The 19,257-nt window shown below is 42.8% G+C and overlaps 1 protein-coding gene across 1 annotated transcript in view; it reads right to left on the bottom strand.

Moving 5' to 3' along the window:
- The window catches only part of LOC107686377 (78 kDa glucose-regulated protein-like), a 29,438-nt gene continuing 10,181 nt past the window's right edge, over positions 1 to 19,257 (bottom strand). Inside the window, exons 6-9 of the mRNA XM_016483345.1 lie at positions 16,461 to 16,851; positions 15,830 to 16,067; positions 15,561 to 15,728; positions 1 to 1,002 (exon numbers count right to left, since the gene is read on the bottom strand). Coding sequence (XP_016338831.1) covers positions 446 to 1,002; positions 15,561 to 15,728; positions 15,830 to 16,067; positions 16,461 to 16,851 — 1,354 coding nt within the window. The 3' untranslated portion in view covers positions 1 to 445. The remainder of the gene's footprint in view (positions 1,003 to 15,560; positions 15,729 to 15,829; positions 16,068 to 16,460; positions 16,852 to 19,257) is intronic.

The following is a 19,257-nucleotide window of genomic DNA, read 5'->3' as shown; positions in this document are numbered from 1 at the left end:
GTTTATGTGAATACTCCACACAAAGTGCTCCTGACATAATTGTGTGTGAACTTGACTGTATAAGTGCAATAAACTGTGAAAGAGAACTGAATTCAGGATCGCATGCATCTGAGAGGTGGAATTTGTGCTCGCGCTTCGGCTGTGTGTCCGACAGAGTGAACACTGAATTGAGTCCTTTTTCGCAGCTTACTGTGAATAACTCTAACATGCCAATAACTAGTACAGTGAAGTTAAAGAAATCGAGCCTCAAACCAGGCTGACAAAATCTCCATCAGAATGAAGAGAAAATAAGACAACAAGCGCAACTCTCTAAGACGCTCCAAGTCTTTCCTGAAGAGATTTGAGGCTTTACGTTCGCCCCACTCATACAAAAATATCTGCGTGTTCAATATGTACACCTAGAGAGGCGAGGGCGTCATGCGACTGAAAACAAAGTCTGGACGATCTACAACTCATCCTTTTCGTCTTCATCCTCTGGTGGCGGGCCACCCGCGCTGCCGTACAGTTTGCTTACGATGGCGTGCACGATTTCCTCCAGCTCCTTCTTCTTGGCCTGGAAGTCCTCGAGATCTGCGTCCTGGTGAGACTCCAGCCACTCGATCTTCTCCTCGACCGCCTTCTCGATGGCCTCCTTGTTGTCGGACGACAGTTTGCCACCCAGCTTCTCTTTGTCCCCGATCTGGTTCTTCAGGGAGTAGGAGTAGCTCTCCAGCTCGTTGCGGGCGTCGATGCGCTCCTTCAGCTTCTTGTCCTCATCGGCGAAGCGCTCGGCCTCGTTCACCATGCGTTGGATGTCCTCGGGCGTCAGACGGTTCTGGTCATTGGTGATGGTGATCTTGTTCTTGTTGCCCGTGCCCATGTCCTCTGCGGTGACGCGCAGAATGCTGTTGACGTCGATCTCGAAGGTGACCTCGATCTGAGGGACGCCGCGGGGAGCCGGAGGGATGCCGGTCAGGTCAAAGGTGCCCAGGAGGTTGTTATCCTTGGTCAGCGAACGCTCACCTGGAAGGATTGAGGGAAAGAGTGAGAACAGATTCTACTCTGAAGATTAAAGGCACAATATGCAAGTTTTCGCCGCTAGAGGTCGCATTTTCAAAACAATAAGAAAAGGCGAAGCTTGATGACATTATAAAGGAGAGTGGAATGATGGGAGATGTTGTTTTCTGGCCATCCAGAGATGTATGCAGAGCCGTTGAGAAACAGAGCTGCGACACTCCCATAGGCTTCCATAAGAACTGAGGAATGCGGAAGTAAAACGTGTCATGGAGCAGCCAGTAGTTGCATCATTGAAGCACATTCATTTTGCATTCATTGAAGAAATTACTGCATTTTTTTTTACATTTTAATGCATTAATTGACATATTGGAAATCTGAACAGTAGTGGTATTTTATGAAGCGCATTATAGTTAATGTTTATCGTTAGATAATAGACAGTTATACTATAATTGCAGTTAGATAAAGTAAGAAACACCTTAATGACCATAACCAGATGCTAATTCTCATATTTTTAAGTTTTTAGTCTTTCTGCAATATTTCTCTCTCTGTAGGAGGTTGAATGAGTTTCAATGAAGACTGCTCATTCAAGGAATGCAATAACGAGTTTTGCTGAATGATATCATAAAATAACACTGGGATGTGAGTAAATTTAACCTTCTTAAATTTAACATTTAAAAAAATAGAAACTTATAAAAATAGAGTTTTTGATAGTCTAAATATACATTCAAATGCAAAACCTAAAAAAAAGCAAGCAATTATGACCAGCAAAACACTTGAGCAACTACAGTAGAGCTAAATACATGTAGGCTATATTCATTAAACAGCCATTCCGGAATCTAGTGGTTAAACCATAGCATTACATATGAAAACATTTCTGGCCACCAGACGCCTTTAATTTGCCTCTTTGCACTTTAATTTAAAAACGTTTCTATTTTAACCCTAAATACTACACTAATTGTAATATAAATAATAAGCATATAAGAACATTTTTTAAATGGTCATTCATGGATCATAATTGTAAATTTAATCATTAAGGTCACATTTGACTGACAAGCAGTATGAACATATTAATGCTGACTCTTTATCACTCCCCAGAATAAAATGCTATTGTAAAGCGAAGTCAGCATAGTTATCGATGCACAATCAATGCACATTAGGTGTTAATAATTACTAGAAATTGCTGCAAATATAGTGAAGCTGCTGTCTATCTGCTTAAACCCATTCAAACATAGTGACAGCGCGGAGTTGTTTGGAACTATTGAGAGCTACATGAACCACATTGAAATCAAAGCATGTCGCAACTCTGTTTCTCAACAGCTCTGGATGTATGGAATTCATGAATCATGTTCACGGATGAGGTAATGAATTTATTTTTTATGACCTGTACCTTCAAACAGCGAATAAATTCTACAGAGAAAGTCAAGTCACCTTTATTTATATAGCGCTTTACTGATTGTACAATACTGATTGTGTCAAATCAGCTTTACAGTGTCAAACAGGAAAATAGTTTTTCAATAATGCAAGAGGACAACAACAAAGAGTCGTTTTTCAGCTAAAGTCAGTTAATTGATGATTCAGTGATGTCATCATCCAGTTCAGCTCTCTTCCAATAGTGTCTGTGCAATCAGTCAAACGTCCCCAACTTAGCAAGCCAAAGGCGACAGTGGCAAGAAACCAAAACTCCATAGGTGACAGAAATGGAGAAAAAACCTTGGGAGAAACCAGGCTTAGTGAGGGGGCCAGTTCTCCTCTGGCCAGACGAAACCAGCATGGTGTGGTTTAATTCCAGGCTGCAACACAGTTGCAGAGGACTCATCTGGTTCTCGTGGTCTTGTGCCGATGGTCATTGAGGTGATGAAGACTTCACAGGGGATCTGTCTCTAGGGCTTAGTTGACATGGTCTCCGCTGACATTTAGGGCTGTAGAGGTCGTCTCTAGGTGCTGATCCACCATCTGGACTGGATACAGACTGGATTTGTATGGCTACGGTGACCTCGGAATAAGAATGAAAGACACTAATATTAGCGTAGATTCTTTCTTACGATGTAGCGAGTACGTCGGGTGTTATGGGAAGTGTTCCCAGTTCCGGTTGACCTAATTAATGCAGCCTAACAATCCTTTAATGGATTTGAATTATAGAAATGCATCAGTGTGTTATGTGTATGCCAGGTTAAAGAGATGGGTCTTTAATCTAGATTTAAACTGACAGAGTGTGTCTGCCTCCTGAACAACGCTAGGTAGATTGTTCCAGAGTTTGTGCGCCAAGTAGGAAAAGGATCTGCCGCCAGCAGTTGATTTTGATATTCTAGGCCAGAGTTTTGAGATCACAGCGGACATGAAGGACTATAATGTGATATGAGCTCACTCAAGTATCGAGGAGCTAAACCATTCAGGGATTTATAAGTAATTAGCAAGATTTTAATATGTATTCGATGTTCAATAGGGAGCCAGTGCAGAGTTGAACCGGGCTAATATGGTCACTTACATTTCACTGCTGGTCATATGCTGCTGTCTATCTGCTTAAACCCATTCAAACATAGTGACAGCGCGGAGTTGTTTGGAACTATTGAGAGCTACATGAACCACATTGAAATCAAAGCATGTCGCAACTCTGTTTCTCAACAGCTCTGGATGTATGGAATTCATGAATCATGTTCACGGATGAGGTAATGAATTTATTTTTTATGACCTGTACCTTCAAACAGCGAATAAATTCTACAGAGAAAGTCAAGTCACCTTTATTTATATAGCGCTTTACTGATTGTACAATACTGATTGTGTCAAATCAGCTTTACAGTGTCAAACAGGAAAATAGTTTTTCAATAATGCAAGAGGACAACAACAAAGAGTCGTTTTTCAGCTAAAGTCAGTTAATTGATGATTCAGTGATGTCATCATCCAGTTCAGCTCTCTTCCAATAGTGTCTGTGCAATCAGTCAAACGTCCCCAACTTAGCAAGCCAAAGGCGACAGTGGCAAGAAACCAAAACTCCATAGGTGACAGAAATGGAGAAAAAACCTTGGGAGAAACCAGGCTTAGTTGGGGGGCCAGTTCTCCTCTGGCCAGACGAAACCAGCATGGTGTGGTTTAATTCCAGGCTGCAACACAGTTGCAGAGGACTCATCTGGTTCTCGTGGTCTTGTGCCGATGGTCATTGAGGTGATGAAGACTTCACAGGGGATCTGTCTCTAGGGCTTAGTTGACATGGTCTCCGCTGACATTTAGGGCTGTAGAGGTCGTCTCTAGGTGCTGATCCACCATCTGGACTGGATACAGACTGGATTTGTATGGCTACGGTGACCTCGGAATAAGAATGAAAGACACTAATATTAGCGTAGATTCTTTCTTACGATGTAGCGAGTACGTCGGGTGTTATGGGAAGTGTTCCCAGTTCCGGTTGACCTAATTAATGCAGCCTAACAATCCTTTAATGGATTTGAATTATAGAAATGCAACAGTGTGTTATGTGTATGCCAGGTTAAAGAGATGGGTCTTTAATCTAGATTTAAACTGACAGAGTGTGTCTGCCTCCTGAACAACGCTAGGTAGATTGTTCCAGAGTTTGTGCGCCAAGTAGGAAAAGGATCTGCCGCCAGCAGTTGATTTTGATATTCTAGGCCAGAGTTTTGAGATCACAGCGGACATGAAGGACTATAATGTGATATGAGCTCACTCAAGTATCGAGGAGCTAAACCATTCAGGGATTTATAAGTAATTAGCAAGATTTTAATATGTATTCGATGTTCAATAGGGAGCCAGTGCAGAGTTGAACCGGGCTAATATGGTCACTTACATTTCACTGCTGGTCATATATTCCCTATATAACCATGTATGTGACAAATAAAAAATCTTGAATCGTACTTCCTGGTTCTAGTAAGAACTGTAGCTGCAGCATTATGGACCAGATGGAGATGGTTTATTAAGTGCGCAGAGCAACCACCAAATAAAGCATTACAATAATCTATTCTTGAGGTCATGAACGCATGAATAAACGTTTCTGCATTTGACATTGTGAGCATATGTCGTAATTTAGATGTATTTTTAAGATGGAAAAATGTGGTTTTACAAATGCTAGAAACATGGTTTTCAAAGGAAAGATTGCTATCAAATTAATCAAAAAGCGCTAAGATCCAGTAGCACTAATAGAGAAATACAACCACGATCGGGTGATAAGAGCAGGTCATTTGTAACTCTGATGAGAGCAGTCTCAGTACTATGATGCAGTCTAAATCCTGACTGGAAATCCTCACAGATACCATTTCTGTCTAAGAAGGAACATAGCTGAGAGGATACTTCCTTTTCTAATTTTTTTGTTTTTTGACAGAAAAGGGAGATTTGAGATCAGTCTATATTAACTAATTCTCTAGGATCAAGTTGTGATTTTTTAATGAGAGGCTTAACAGCTAATTTGAAGGTTTTAGGTCTTAGCGAGCAAAGAACATTATCATTGTCAAAAAACATTGTGACTGACTTGTTTGGTGCGAGTATTCAAAAAACTCCCCTTATAAACAGTAAAGCTGTCTATACACTGTTTGATGAATTAATCTCTTACTTGCATCATTCGTACATCTGCACTTTGTTGTTTATGATGAGAATTCGCGAGTAGTATAATGTTAAAAGTTAGACAAAACAACGCAACCACATGAACACAGACCCCCCATGTTAAAATGCCCAACTTTACAGCAGAAAAAAATATGTTTACAGCCTGGTACAAAAAGTGGGTTGGGTCTATATAGCTAAATTTACCCTTCATGACAACTGTGAGGGGGTGATTTTTTTTTATAACTCATCTGTTTAAATTATATTAAGCCATAATTTCCTGCATAATTAAGGGAGTAGACACTTGAGTGACAGGTGGATTACTGCTGCTGTCACTACCGTCGAGGAAGGTGGGCGTGGTTTCAGCAATCAGTCACCTAAGCTCCACCCACATCCCACCTTCTTTGCCCATTTTCGATTATCCGGGAGTGACACGCTGCCAAGATGGCGACGGCCGACTTCGCCCACTTTAGGCTTCAAAAACTGCTTTTCAGGCCCTGTCCCAAGTGCGGTCTTGCAGTCTTGCGGCCGCTGCGTGAGCGTGTCCGTTAAGTCCACGAGACCGCAGGGTGTCCCATTCGTCATTTCAGCTTTAGCGGACACTGCGTCCATGTGGCCCTGTCCCAAATCGCAGCCTGAACCCTAGCGGTCTTCCTCTGAGACCAAATTAAACTTCTAAATTAATATTACCTCATACTTGTGGTAGGGGATGAAGTAGGAATAGCAGGGTCACGGGTCATCTCAGCAACTATTTATACATCATCAGCCTCACAATTCTGAAATAAAAAGTATCTGCAGCATAAAACAAATAAAATTAACATGGTCTCTGATGTTTGCAAGTTATTACATAAATCATTGGCTGAATGAGTGTCATCGCTCTTTCATGTCCTCAATAAACAAAAACAAAAGAGACTGCTTAAAAAATATTGAAAACTATATTTTGATTCACCTCTATTTACGACGTCTCATCAGTAATGTCACGATCTCTAGCTGGAGTACCCACGAGCTCCACTAGAGGGCACCCCATCCTATACCCTTTACCATTCACCCCGGACTCCACTTCCCATAATCCTTTGCATGGACTCATCAGAACTCATTATCAATTCAAAGCGGTCTCTTATTAGGAGGACTATAAGAATTGCACACACACATTCAGATGCTGCTGGTGATTGTTAGCCTGTAATGTTTTCTTGTCTTCATTGTTTCCTTGCCTTGCCTTTGAGCTTTTTGATCCTTGGACTGTTTCCTTGTTTTTGATTGTTTGATGCCTGCCCTGACCTTTGCCTTGTGGATTATTCTTTGGTCTTTGCCCTGGATGTTATTGTTTGCTGGTGTTTGACCCTGCCTGTTCGGACCACGTTTTATAATAAAGCCCACATTTAGATCCAACTCCATCATCATGACTCCTACATTACTGAATCACCAGCCATACCCGGATCCAGCGGCTTTTTGAGCATTCCAGGCCAATCATTGACTTATTCGACCAGCTAATGCACCATCAGCAAAAGGACCTGTCAATTGAGGAATATGTTCACCAGTTCTGTGAGTTGTCCTATCATGTGCCAGTCAATGAAATCATGTTAAAAGACATTTTTCGTTTTGGAATCAATAAGTTAGTGAAATCATGGTTACCTGAAAGGAAATTAAATTGTACATTAAGAGACATTAGGGATTATGCACTGTCACTATGTGGTTCTCCTTTCACTGTGGGAGAGTCAGAGACTTACCACAAAATGGCACCACATATCACAAAATGGCTGCCAGCTGAGAGACCATTCACAAAATGGCTGCCAACCCAGAACCTGTTGTCAAAATGGCTGCCATTCTAGCATCTCGTCCCATCATGGCCATCGTTCCAGAGTCTAGTCCCGTCATGGCCAACATTCCAGGGTCTCGTCCCATCATGGCCGCCGTTCCAGAGCCTCTTCCCGTCACAGCTGCCACTCCCGAGCCATGTCCTGTCGTGGCTATTCCGCCTAAGCCCTCCACCACAATCCTGTCAGTCACAAGGCTCCCAAGACTGGTATCCAGTGTGGAGGATCTACCGCTAGTGTCTGTCCAAGCTGTGGCTATGCTCACGAGCCATGCAGAATCTACGCTCCCGAGCCACGCCGACTCTCTGCTCCTGAGCCACGTTGACTCAGTGTTTTCAAGCGACACTTTCTACACTCTCAAGCGACACAGTTTCAATGCTCTCTCAAGCCTTCCAGATGCTACTCACCCCAGTTTCCCTGGCACAGCACCTTCAGTCTCTCAGATAGAAGATGTATTCTCTGTCCTACCAGTTATGGCTACGGCCATTCTGTGTGTTTGGGCAGCACACACCACCGTAGTTTCCGCAGAGGTCGCGGCTTCCACTGCAGAACCTTCCGAGGTGGTGGTGGCGCCCACTCTAGTCCCCAAATCTGTTCCCGAGTCCACTCTAGTCCCAGAGCCCGCTCCAATCCCAGAGCCTACTCCAGTACTCGAATCCACTCCCGAGCCAGCTCCAGTCCCGGAGCCCGCTCCAATCTCAGAGCCCGCTCCAGTCCCAGAGCCTGCTCCAGTACTTTAATTCATTCCCGAGCCTGCTTTAGTTCTAGAATCCATTTCAGAGCCTTCTCCAGAGTCTGCTCCAGTACCCGAGTTCGTTCCAGTTTTCCCTAAGGTGGCAACTTCCGTTGCAGAACCTTCCACAGCAGTAATGTCAGTTTTAGCTCCTCCCGTGACAGCAGTGGTACTCTTCCCTGAGCTCTCTGTGGTTCCAGTCACTTCTGATCCCACCACGGACACTAATTTGGAATTTTCCCTGTTTCCCGATGTCTCTGTTATGGCTATAAGGGCCGTCTCTGAACTATCTGTGTTTGTTGAAGCTCCTGTTATTACTGCTGCAGAACCTCCAGAGGTGGCGGCATCCGCTGCAGAACATCCAGAAGTGGCAGGGGTGTTCACTTCAGCCTCCGTTAAGACAGGGGTGTCCACTTATGAACTCTTCGTCTGTCCTGACGTGGTCTTGGAGACCATCAATGAATTCATCAAGGCAGGAAGAAGTGCCTGAGAGAGCTTAGTGAGGGGCATCGCATTGACCAATACTTCCTCAGAGGTAGGGCAAATCAGTCAGGTGAAGCCCAGTGGCAGGACAAACACTACAGTCCACAGGGTATCAGAACCCCAGACAAAGCCCAACCAGGCTCAAACGTACCCCCACTGATTAACCCAGAAGTCACCCAGCCACAGCCAGCAGTAGAAAGGAAATGGATGGAAGGAGACTTCAGATACTTTGGCCTAAATCCTGCCACAACGAGTGGGCAACCATTGAGACAGATCCGAAGGCCTGAAAGGAGATGTAGAAAGGAAACTCGAGAAGATGGGGGAGATTATCTACACCTATAGGGCACAAAGGTTTGGAGTGAAAAACAAGAGGCCGAGGTCACAGAAGGAGCTGGGAGGCCAGCCGAAATCCAGGAGACAACAAGAGATTGACAAACTCGATTGACAAACTTCAACTGCCGGAGCACCAGATGGACATAAGGCCCCCTAAATGGAGTGAAGTTGAGAGTGCGGTAAAGTGGGCAAGATCAGCATCAGCACCTGGACCCAACGGTATTCCATACAAGCTCTACAAAAATGCCCCAGGAGTTTTGAGGTACCTTTGGAGATTAATAATAGTGGCATGGAAAAAGCAGGTGATACCAAAAGCCTGGAGAAGGGCTGGAGGGATTTTGATCCCCAAGGAAAAAATGTGTCAACTATTGACCAGTTTAGTCAAATTAGCCTCCTGAATGTGGAAGGTAAGATTTTCTTCAGTGTTGTGGCGCAGAGACTGTCAGCGTTCTTGAAGAACAACAACTTTGTCGATACGTCAGTGCAAAAGGCAGGCATAGGGGGCTTCTCAGGATGTTTGGAACATGCTAAAATGATTTGGCACCAGTTGCAAATGGCCAAAAAGGAGAAGAAAGACCTACATGTGGTGTTCTTAGATCTTGCCAATGCCTTTGGGACAGTGCCACATAAGCTGCTGTGGGCAGCATTCGATTTCTTCCATGTTCCAGAACAGATAACAAAGTTGATTAAAGCCTAATTTTGGGATCTTCAGGTCTGTATTACCATACAGGACAGTACCACCACCTGGCAGCAGCTGGAATTTGGCATAATGGCAGGTTGTACCATTTTTGTCCACTGGCATTCACTATGGCAATGGATATCATAATTCGGGCATCCCGTTTGGTGGTTGGAGGGGAACATTTGAAAAATGGGTTGCGGCTCCCTCCAATCAGGGCATACATGGATGATATGACTACCATCACAATGACTAAAGCATGTACTAAGCGGCTGCTGGATAAGCTCCAGGAAAACATCAGATGGGCACAAATGGAGATTAAACACGGAAAATCTCGCAGCATCTCCATTGCCGACTTACAGGTTCCATTGCAGGTTCTGTATAACAGGAGAGCCCATACCAACGGTCATGGAAAAGCCCATCAAAAGCCTTGGACGTTGGTACACCACAGATCTTAAAGAAACAACTCAGGCAAGAGACAGTCAGTTGACTCAAGAGAATCAATGGTACAGCTCTTCCGGGGAAGTTGAAGTGGTGGCGCTTTCAATTTGGTTTGTTGCCACGGCTTTTGTGGCCAATTTCCATATACAAGCCCACTTTATCTCACGCCAAGCACCTGGAGAGACTGGTGAGTACACAATTGAGAAAATGGATTGGGCTACCAAGATGCCTTAACAGCATAGGGCTGTACACCCAGTTACAGCAGTTGCTGATGCAAAGGCAGCCCTCAGACACCGGGATATTGTGGGGCAAGTCCAATATGGTAGATGGGGACTTGGGTTGGGAATAATAACACCTATTTGGTAATAATAACACCTAACATGGCAAAAGGCAACAGCAAAGGAACAGCGACACCTGGTGGTGGAGGAGGTACACCATCAGGAGGAAGCAACTAGATGTGCTAGAGCAGTCTCCCAAGCCCAACAAAGCCGCTGGATGAGGTGGGAAGGTATAGAACGGCATAAAATCACTTTGAGTGAGCTGTGGAGCATGGAAACCAACAGGCTAAGTTTTATGGTGAGAGCCACATATGATGTGCTGCCCTCTCCAACAAACTTGCAGGTATGGTGTGGACAAGACCCAGCCTTCCACCTCTGTGAAGTCCCGGCAAACCTCAGACATATCCTGGTGGGTTGTAAGACCAGTTTGACATAGGGAAGGTACACATGGCGCCACAATCAAGTACTGAAGTGATTGGCGGCAGCAATAGAGACCAAGAGAGTGTCAACAAATGCCATCCCCCAAAATGCCAAGAATACCTTACCAAAAAGGCAGTCCTTTGTTAGGGAAGGGGAGAAAAAGCGGGCTAAGTGCCTGTCCCCTGACGCAGGCCAGCTGAATATAGCCAGGGACTGGGAAATACGAGTCGATTTAATCCACAGACTCACTTTACCATTTGAAATTGCAGTCACCAATTTGCGCCCAGACCTGGTTCTCTGGTCCAACTCCAGTAGGATCGTCATAATAGTCGAACTGACAATCCCTTGGGAAGAGGCCATTAACGAGGCTTTTGAAAGGAAGAAGCTGCAATATGCCAACTTGGCAGCTGAGGGAGAGGAGCGGGGCTGGACAGTGAAAGTATACCCGGTGGAAGTGGGTTGCAGGGGCTTTGTGGCTAGTTCCACTATAAGGCTGCTGAAGGAGTTAGGCATCAGAGACCAGGTCCAGCAGAGGATAGTCAGGGAACTGGCCACTGTCACTGAAAGAAGCAGCCACTGGTTGTGGCTGAAGCGGATGGACACATTGTGGGCTGCCAAATGACCATGTAACAAAGTGACAGACACTCGGGTCTGATCAGCCTGTCATGGGCCTGCCTCGTCTGAGGGTGTCTTGTGATAAAGGGCCAAAACACCCAATGAGGCTGGGTTACATAACTGACAATGTGTTGCATTGGTGGAAACACCATACAAAGGTCATTGGCAACATCACCTCAACAAAAGTCATCTTTTACCCAGGCTAAAGTTCACACAGAAACTGAGATCTGATGGACATCGGATAAGGTATTCCACTGGCAACATCCATAAAAGATAAGTACACATCATGTACAGCATAACATATCATCAAACATCAAGGATCACCATCCGATGACTGCAGTGAAGAATTTTACCATCTTCATCTATCCATCTTACCATACTAGTCCTTTTTCTTATTGTTCCCCAGTCACGCATAAAGCAATTGTAAATTCAGTCTGTACGGTTACGGCTAAGAAGGCCATGTCTGAGCTCTCAGTCTGTCCGGTTACGGCTAAGAAGGCTATTTATGAACTCTCAGTCTATCCTGTTACGCCAAGGAGGCTGTTTATGAACTCTGTGCCTGTCCTGTTATGGTCAAGGAGGCCATTTATGAACTCTCAGCCTGTACTGTTACGACCAAGGGGGTCGGCTTTGAAATCTCTGCCTGTCCTATCACGACCAAAAGAGCTGCCCCTGAACTCTCAGCCTGTCCTGTTACAGCCAAGGAGGCCGTCTGTGACTGTCCTGTTATGGCCACAGAGGCCATTGTTAACCTCTCCGTGTTCCTTGATGGGGATCTACGGTCCCGTTTGCTCTGCTGTGGTGGTCGTCTGCTCTGCCGTGGGGATCTTCGGTCCCATCTGCTCTGCTGTGGTGGTCACCTAATCCACCGTAAGGATCATCGGTCCCGTCTGCTCTGCCCTGCCCTGGTGGTCTTCAGCTTTGCCTGCACCGTCCTGGTGGTCTTCAGCTCCGCCCTGGTGGTCTTCTGCTCCGGCCTGCTCCACCCTGGTGGTCTTCAACTCCGCCTGCTTCGTCCTGGTGGTCTTTAGCTCTGCCTGCCCTGCCCTGGGGGTCTTCAGCTCTGCTGAAGGGGGGCTCTGTCACAATCTCTAGCTGGAGTACCCACAAGCTCCACTAGAGGGCACCCCATCCTATACCCTTTACCATTCACCCCAGACTCCACTTCCCATAATCCTTTGCATGGACTCATCAGAACTCATCAATTCACAGCTGTCTCTGCGAGGACTATAAGAATTGCACACACACACTCAGATGCTGCTGGTGATTGTTAGCCTGTAATGTTTTCTTGTCTGCTGTGTTTCCTTGCCTTGCCTTGCCTTTGTGTTGTTTGATCCTTGGACTGTTTCCTTGTTTTTAATTGTTTACTACCTGCCCTGACCTTTGCCTGTGTTGTGGATTACTCTTTTTTTTCCTTTTTTCTTCTTTGCCCTGGATGTTATTGTTTGCTGGTGTTTGACCCTGCCTGTTCGGACCACGTTTTATAATAAAGCCCGCATTAGGATCCAACTCTGTCATCATGACTCCTACATTACAAGTAAAAACCTTATTTTTAAAGCTTTACAATGTGTTTATGGGCTTAATATCTTATAATATGTGGTATGTTATCCACGTGAATAAAGATTATTTATTAAATAAACATAAGAATCGATCAGTATTAAATCATAACGGTCTTATTGGTCACATTAGCGAATATGGCTCAACGAACGCTTTAACTTCTTAAACTTAAGTAAACACGCAAAAACAAAACTATAAACCTTTACTAGACCGTTTCACTTAAATGATCAACTGCACCGCTGCTAAACCTTGACTTGAACTGTGGTCTCGCACTGATGATGTAACAGCCAGGCAGGCACACCCAGGGCGTATTTGGTGCTAGAACTAGTAGTAAAGAGGAAGGGATGATCGCGTTTACTGGCGCTGCTGCTGTCTTGACTGAGGCACCTATAGAGTGATCTAGATGTCTTATAAAAATCTTAGCGCTAATATGATACAAGTATGAATTTAGAAAAAGCTTACCTCTTTACTGTGTGCCATCATCCCATCTCGCTCTCTGTCTTCGTCCTCATCAGGAGAGGGTCAATCATCAGCCAGTCCGAAGACAAGCAGCCAATCAACACAGGATTTAGCCAGTAGCCAATAGCATTTGTTAACACAGCAACCATATGTTTGGGCCCCGCCCCCTGACTGTCAAACCTTCCTGTACGTGAAGGGTTCAGCTCGCACACTCCAGATCAGTAGGTGGCGGTAATGCACCTTTTTCGTTGGCTTGCCAAACCGCCATAAAACACCAGAAGAAGGGTTCAGCCCGTGCATGCGTTTAGCTCTGTGCGCACGTGCAGATATTACTTGCGTGTGTAGGATCTGCCAGGATTCGTGGTTTTGTTATTTGTCCTCTCAACGTGTTGATGTGTGTACACAATCACATTTTTTGTGCTCGAGTTTGGAGTTTGCCATTTCTTCAGGTTTACATTTTACGTACGAGCTTCGTCACTGTGCACACAGTACTGTAATTTGCTTGCGCGCTGTGTTCATGCCTTGTGCTGTTTAGTCCAATTTTTTACGTCCATAGTGCAGAATTCAGTCAGAGTGCGTGTACTGAACATAAAACTCTGGCGTTTCAGTGATGACTAATCTAAACGCCTCTGATTGGCCATTGCATTCATAAGCTCCACAGACTTGTGTATTATTGGTTATAATTCACAACACTGTAAAAATACATAAAACAAATCATGGTGCAACACTGAGCAGATCTAACTTTGATGCTGCAGTCAACACTTTCCATTTACATTTTTTTCCCGACAGCCGTAATGGATTTAGTTTAAATGTACAGCAGCATTTTTGTCCACGTGTGTTGCCATAGTTTCTACAAGCGGAAACTGAGGATAGTGCGGATATTTCATCAGTGATGGGCAACAATGACCAGGGACGAGCCATTATTTAAAATGTACAAATCCATGGGAACGTTTGAGATAACGCAAGTACACAACTGCATGAAATATATATCACACTGTGCAAGTGTTTTTTGGATATGTTATTACAAAAATCTTACAAATTGTGCCATTAAAGATGAATGAAAATTTCGAAACGCTTAAAATGAAGCAAAAACTTAAAAAGGTGAGGGAAATAAAATCATAATTCTTTAAAAGTATCTTCATTAAAAAAAAGTTAATATTAAAACAGGTCTAAAAAAAAAACCTTTTCATATTATTCAATCAATTTATAATAATAATAATAAAAAAAAAAATAATAATACTATAGATTAAAATGTAAAAGGTGTAAAACTCAATTGATTTATGACAAATAATAAACAAAAAATATATACAAGTATAATATAAATAAATATAAAATATACATATTAAATACATCTAAAATGCTAAAAAAAAATAGGTTCATAAATGTAAATGCATGCAAGTCTGTAATTTAACACTGTTACGATCACCGGCTGGAGTGCCCTGGTCCATTGCAGACTGTTACTCTCTCACAAACCACATTCCCCATAATCCTTTGCCCGAAATCTTCATCACTGATTGCATTCACCTGTGTCTCATTACCTCATCAGTCTCACCCTATTTAAAGCCTGGTTTTTCACTGACTCATTGCTTAGTCTTACTTGTGTTAGCGCTGCCATTCTAAGCCCTTGTTTGCAGTGCTCCTGTGTCTTGGGGTTTTTTTTTTTTTGGATTCTTTGTCTTTTCCTTTGTTGCCTGTGCTCTGGATATTGTTGTTTGGACTGCACTGTCTGTGCGTTGGACTTTTTGCCTGTTTGGACTATGTTTACCCCTTATTAAAAGCTGTGTTTGGATCTTCAATCTTTTTGTCTCTGTGCAGTGCATAACAAACACCATGCCAGCTAAGATGGCTATTTTCCAGCAAATAATGGCTTAAAATGAAACAAAATATTGAAAGAAAAAAGTCATAAGTTTTGAAATCTCTTCAATTAAAAAAAATCTAAAACTATAAAATTAAAGTCCTTTTCATTTGAATCAACTAAATAAAAAGAATGTTTGTGATTTAACACCAGCAACATTGGCAATTTAAAGTGAGAAACGGCTTAAAATGTATCAAAATACAGGGGGAAAAACTTAAAAAGTTTCTTGAAATTTTTTTTAAATCTTGAAAATCGAAAACAAAACCATTAACACTCTTTTCATATAAACTAACTGAATAAAAATGGGGTCATAAATGTAATCCAACAAGATCAGTTTTGACTAAAAAAAAATGTCGCTCACCTTCATAAACTTTGATGGCCACGGTTGGCTGGTTGTCAGAAGTGGTGGTGAAGATCTGGGATTTACCGATGGGCACACCAGTGTTCCTGGGAATGAGTTTGGTCATCACTCCTCCAACCGTCTCAATGCCCAGGGTCAAAGGACAAACGTCCAGAAGCACCAGGTCACCTGTTCAACACATTTCAGCCAAGCATCTCATAAGAGACTTGGTGTGATTAGACAGCCCAGCCCTAGATGTGGTCATCATTAAAGGTTGTAGAGAGACTCACCGGTATCCTCTTCTCCTGATAGAACTCCAGCCTGGACGGCGGCTCCGTAAGCCACAGCCTCATCCGGGTTGATTCCTTTGGACGGCTTCTTGCTGTTGAAGAACTCCTCCACCAGCTGCTGGATCTTGGGAATACGAGTGGAGCCGCCAACCAGGACGATCTCGTCGATGTCAGACTTCTTCATGTCAGCGTCTTCCAGAACCTTCTGCACTGGTTTCATGGTGGAGCGGAACAAGTCCTGTGAGGAGAAAGAACAAAACATTGGTTATTTTCCATGCATTGAACAGATACAGGCACAATCACGGTTATTTTTTTATTTTCAATAAACTCTGATAGTATTTTTCAACATTTTGAATTAGTTTTTTTATTTTTAGATTTTCAGTTTTCATTTTAATTCATTCAAAAGTTTTAGTAATCTGCTGTGATTTTTTTGTCATTTTAAAAGGAAAAGACAGGTGGCCAAGTATGGTGGAATTTGAATATGGAATTGGAATTTGAGCTCTGCATTTCACCCATCCAAGTGCGTACACACACCGTGAACATCACACCTGGAGCAGTGGGCAGCCATTTTTGCTGCGGCGCCCAGGAAGATTTGCTGAAGGATTTGTTGGTAAAGCAGAGCTTCTCTTACCATGTTGAGCTCCTCAAACTTGGCGCGGGTCAGCGTCTCGGAGAAGTCTTCACCCCTGAAAAAGGACTCGATCTCAATGTGGGCCTGATGCTGGGTGGACAGTGTTCTCTTGGCCTTCTCCACCTCACGACGCAACTTCTGCATGGCGCGGTTGTCCTTGTGCACGTCCTTGCCGGTCTTCTTCTTGTAGAGCTTGATGAGGTACTCCATGACGCGCTGATCAAAGTCTTCCCCACCGAGGTGAGTGTCTCCATTGGTGGCCACCACCTCGAAGACGCCGTTATCGATGGTCAGCAGGGAAACGTCAAAGGTGCCGCCGCCGAGATCAAACACCAGGATGTTCTTCACACCGTCACTCTTGTCCAGACCATAAGCGATGGCGGCAGCGGTTCTGTGGAGAGCAACAAGATGTCCATCAGGGTTATCATTAACCAAAACCATATAAAAATATATATAAAATAATATTTTATTTTATTTCAAGTAACAATACTTGCAATAAAAACATTAACTGAAATAAAATATTTTAACACTAACATTGGCAATTTTAAGCGAGAAACTGCTTAAAATGTATCAAAATATGGGGGGAAAACATCTTTAAAAGTTTCTTGAATTTTTTTTTTAATCTTCTGTTGAATAGACTAGAAAATTATGTTGGCATTAATGGAATTGCATTAGCATGGTTCAAATCTTACTTATCTGACTGTCATCAATTCGTAGCAGTGAATAATGAGGACCAAAAGTGCAGTATGGAGTACCACAAGGCTGAGTACTAGGACTGTTGCTTTTCACGCTTTACATGTTACCCTTAGGAGATATCATCAGGGAACATACTGTTAGCTTTCAATGCTATGCTGATGATACTTAGCTCTATATTTCTATATACCAATTCGCAAAATTAACTGATTGCATAGTTCATATAAAAAACTGGATGATTAGTCATTTCCAACTGCTAAATTCTGAAAAACAGGTGTTAAGGCCAGGACACACCAAGCCGATGTCGGGCTGTCGGTGAGAGTCTGTCGGGCTAGTTTGTTTGGTGTGTTCCTCACATCGGCTCTCATCAGGAACAAAAACATAAAAACAACTGCGGAGCACGCCACGGAGGCAGCCATCAACGTCGGCGCCATCGCGAAGAATATGTTGAATCAGCATCGGGGCCGTCGTGAGTTAGAACTCTGATTGGATGTTCAGTTTAATGAACGAATCAGTGCCCCAGATTTAAAGCGAAAGTGATGAAACCGAGCACGTAAATGAAGGCGGCAGAGACAGAAGGCTGTTCTAATGTTACGTGATCTGACCCAAGCATTCAAATAACTGATGTTCAAAATGGTAAGCAAGCGCTTATTACAAATATTGTGGGCTTGATTGTACAGACACTATTTGAAGAGAACTGAACTGAGCTCGACGATGACATTACTGAATCAATGTTGAACTGACTTTATGTAACAATCACCAGCTGGAGTGCCCTTGATAGCGACCAGAGGGCACTCCATCCCATAACTTTGCCACTCAATCCTGGACCGCATTTCCCATAACCCATTGCCCAGACTCATCATGCCCAATTGTTTTGAAGACACCAAGGTGGTCCAAAGGCATTTGAGGCTGACTTCCTGTTTGGCTGACCCACCACTGATGTCTTCAGCTCCGCCCTGGTATCCCTCTTGTTTGTTCCCTTGGTTACCCTTGTGAGTTGCTATGGTGATTCATTGACTCCTCCCCCTTATCTCGTTATCCTTGTTACACTGTGTATTTATACCCCTGTGTTTGCCTGGTTCAGGGTCAGTCTTTGTTTCTGGTTTCCTGGTGTATATTTCCTGTGTATTTTCCTGGTGCAGTGTTTTTCCCCCCAAACTAGTTCAGTGAAAATCCCACCCAGCAGGTAATTTAATTGGTTTAGGTTAGGGTGAGGGATTGTGTTTGGTGTAGGCATTCATCACTGTGATTGACATGACCAATGAAATATTTAGAATAAGCTGTGGGCCGGAGATTTCACTGAGCTGGTTTGAGAAAAAAATAAATAATGCATGTTCCTGTTCTGTGTTCCTATGTTAGTTCTTTGTTTATCATCTTAATAAATTTTACTGCAATTGGATCATCTGCCTTGTTTCGTGTCTCCAACATTACTTTAACTTAAAAATTTACTGTTTGCCATTGTCTTCTTGCATTATCAACACACTATTTTCCTGTTTAACACTGTAAAGCTGCTTTGACACAATCTGTATTGTATAAAGTGCTATATAAATAAAGGTAACACAAAAATTTTTGTTTGTTGAAGTACTAAAACAAGTAAAAATATAGCTGCAAGCAGCGACACTGGGCCAAGCCCCCGAAGACCCCTGTAGTGCAGAGCAGGAAGAGCAAAAACAGCAGAAATTGAATGAACATGAAAAACAGCCGTTTCAGAATTATAAGTGAGAATGAACTTAGAATGAACAGAAGTTCAAGTGAAAATTAACACATGGATAAAAACATTTCTAATCAGGGTCATTATTATTAACTAAAATTAAAAACATAAAACAAGTTAAATAAAATAAATGTTAAATGAAATAATATAAAATTATTTAAAAAAGCATTTTTTTAAATTTACATGCCAAGGCAACATTTCTAATTTTACTAAAATAACTAAAACCTAATTAATAAAAACTATAAACAAATATTTAAAAATAACAAGATAAAACAACTAAAAAAAAGTTAATCATAGATATTATCATTAAGTAAAACCGTAAAAAAATGTCATTTAATGGGGAAAAAAGTTAACTGAAATTATATATATATATATATAATTAATTAATAATTA

Source organism: Sinocyclocheilus anshuiensis, unplaced genomic scaffold (genome assembly GCF_001515605.1).
Source record: "Sinocyclocheilus anshuiensis isolate Anshui unplaced genomic scaffold, SAMN03320099.WGS_v1.1 scaffold1557, whole genome shotgun sequence".
Classification (NCBI taxonomy): domain Eukaryota; kingdom Metazoa; phylum Chordata; class Actinopteri; order Cypriniformes; family Cyprinidae; genus Sinocyclocheilus; species Sinocyclocheilus anshuiensis.
The sequence above is the reverse complement of the archived record's forward strand: the minus strand, read 5'-3'. Positions and strand labels throughout refer to the sequence as shown.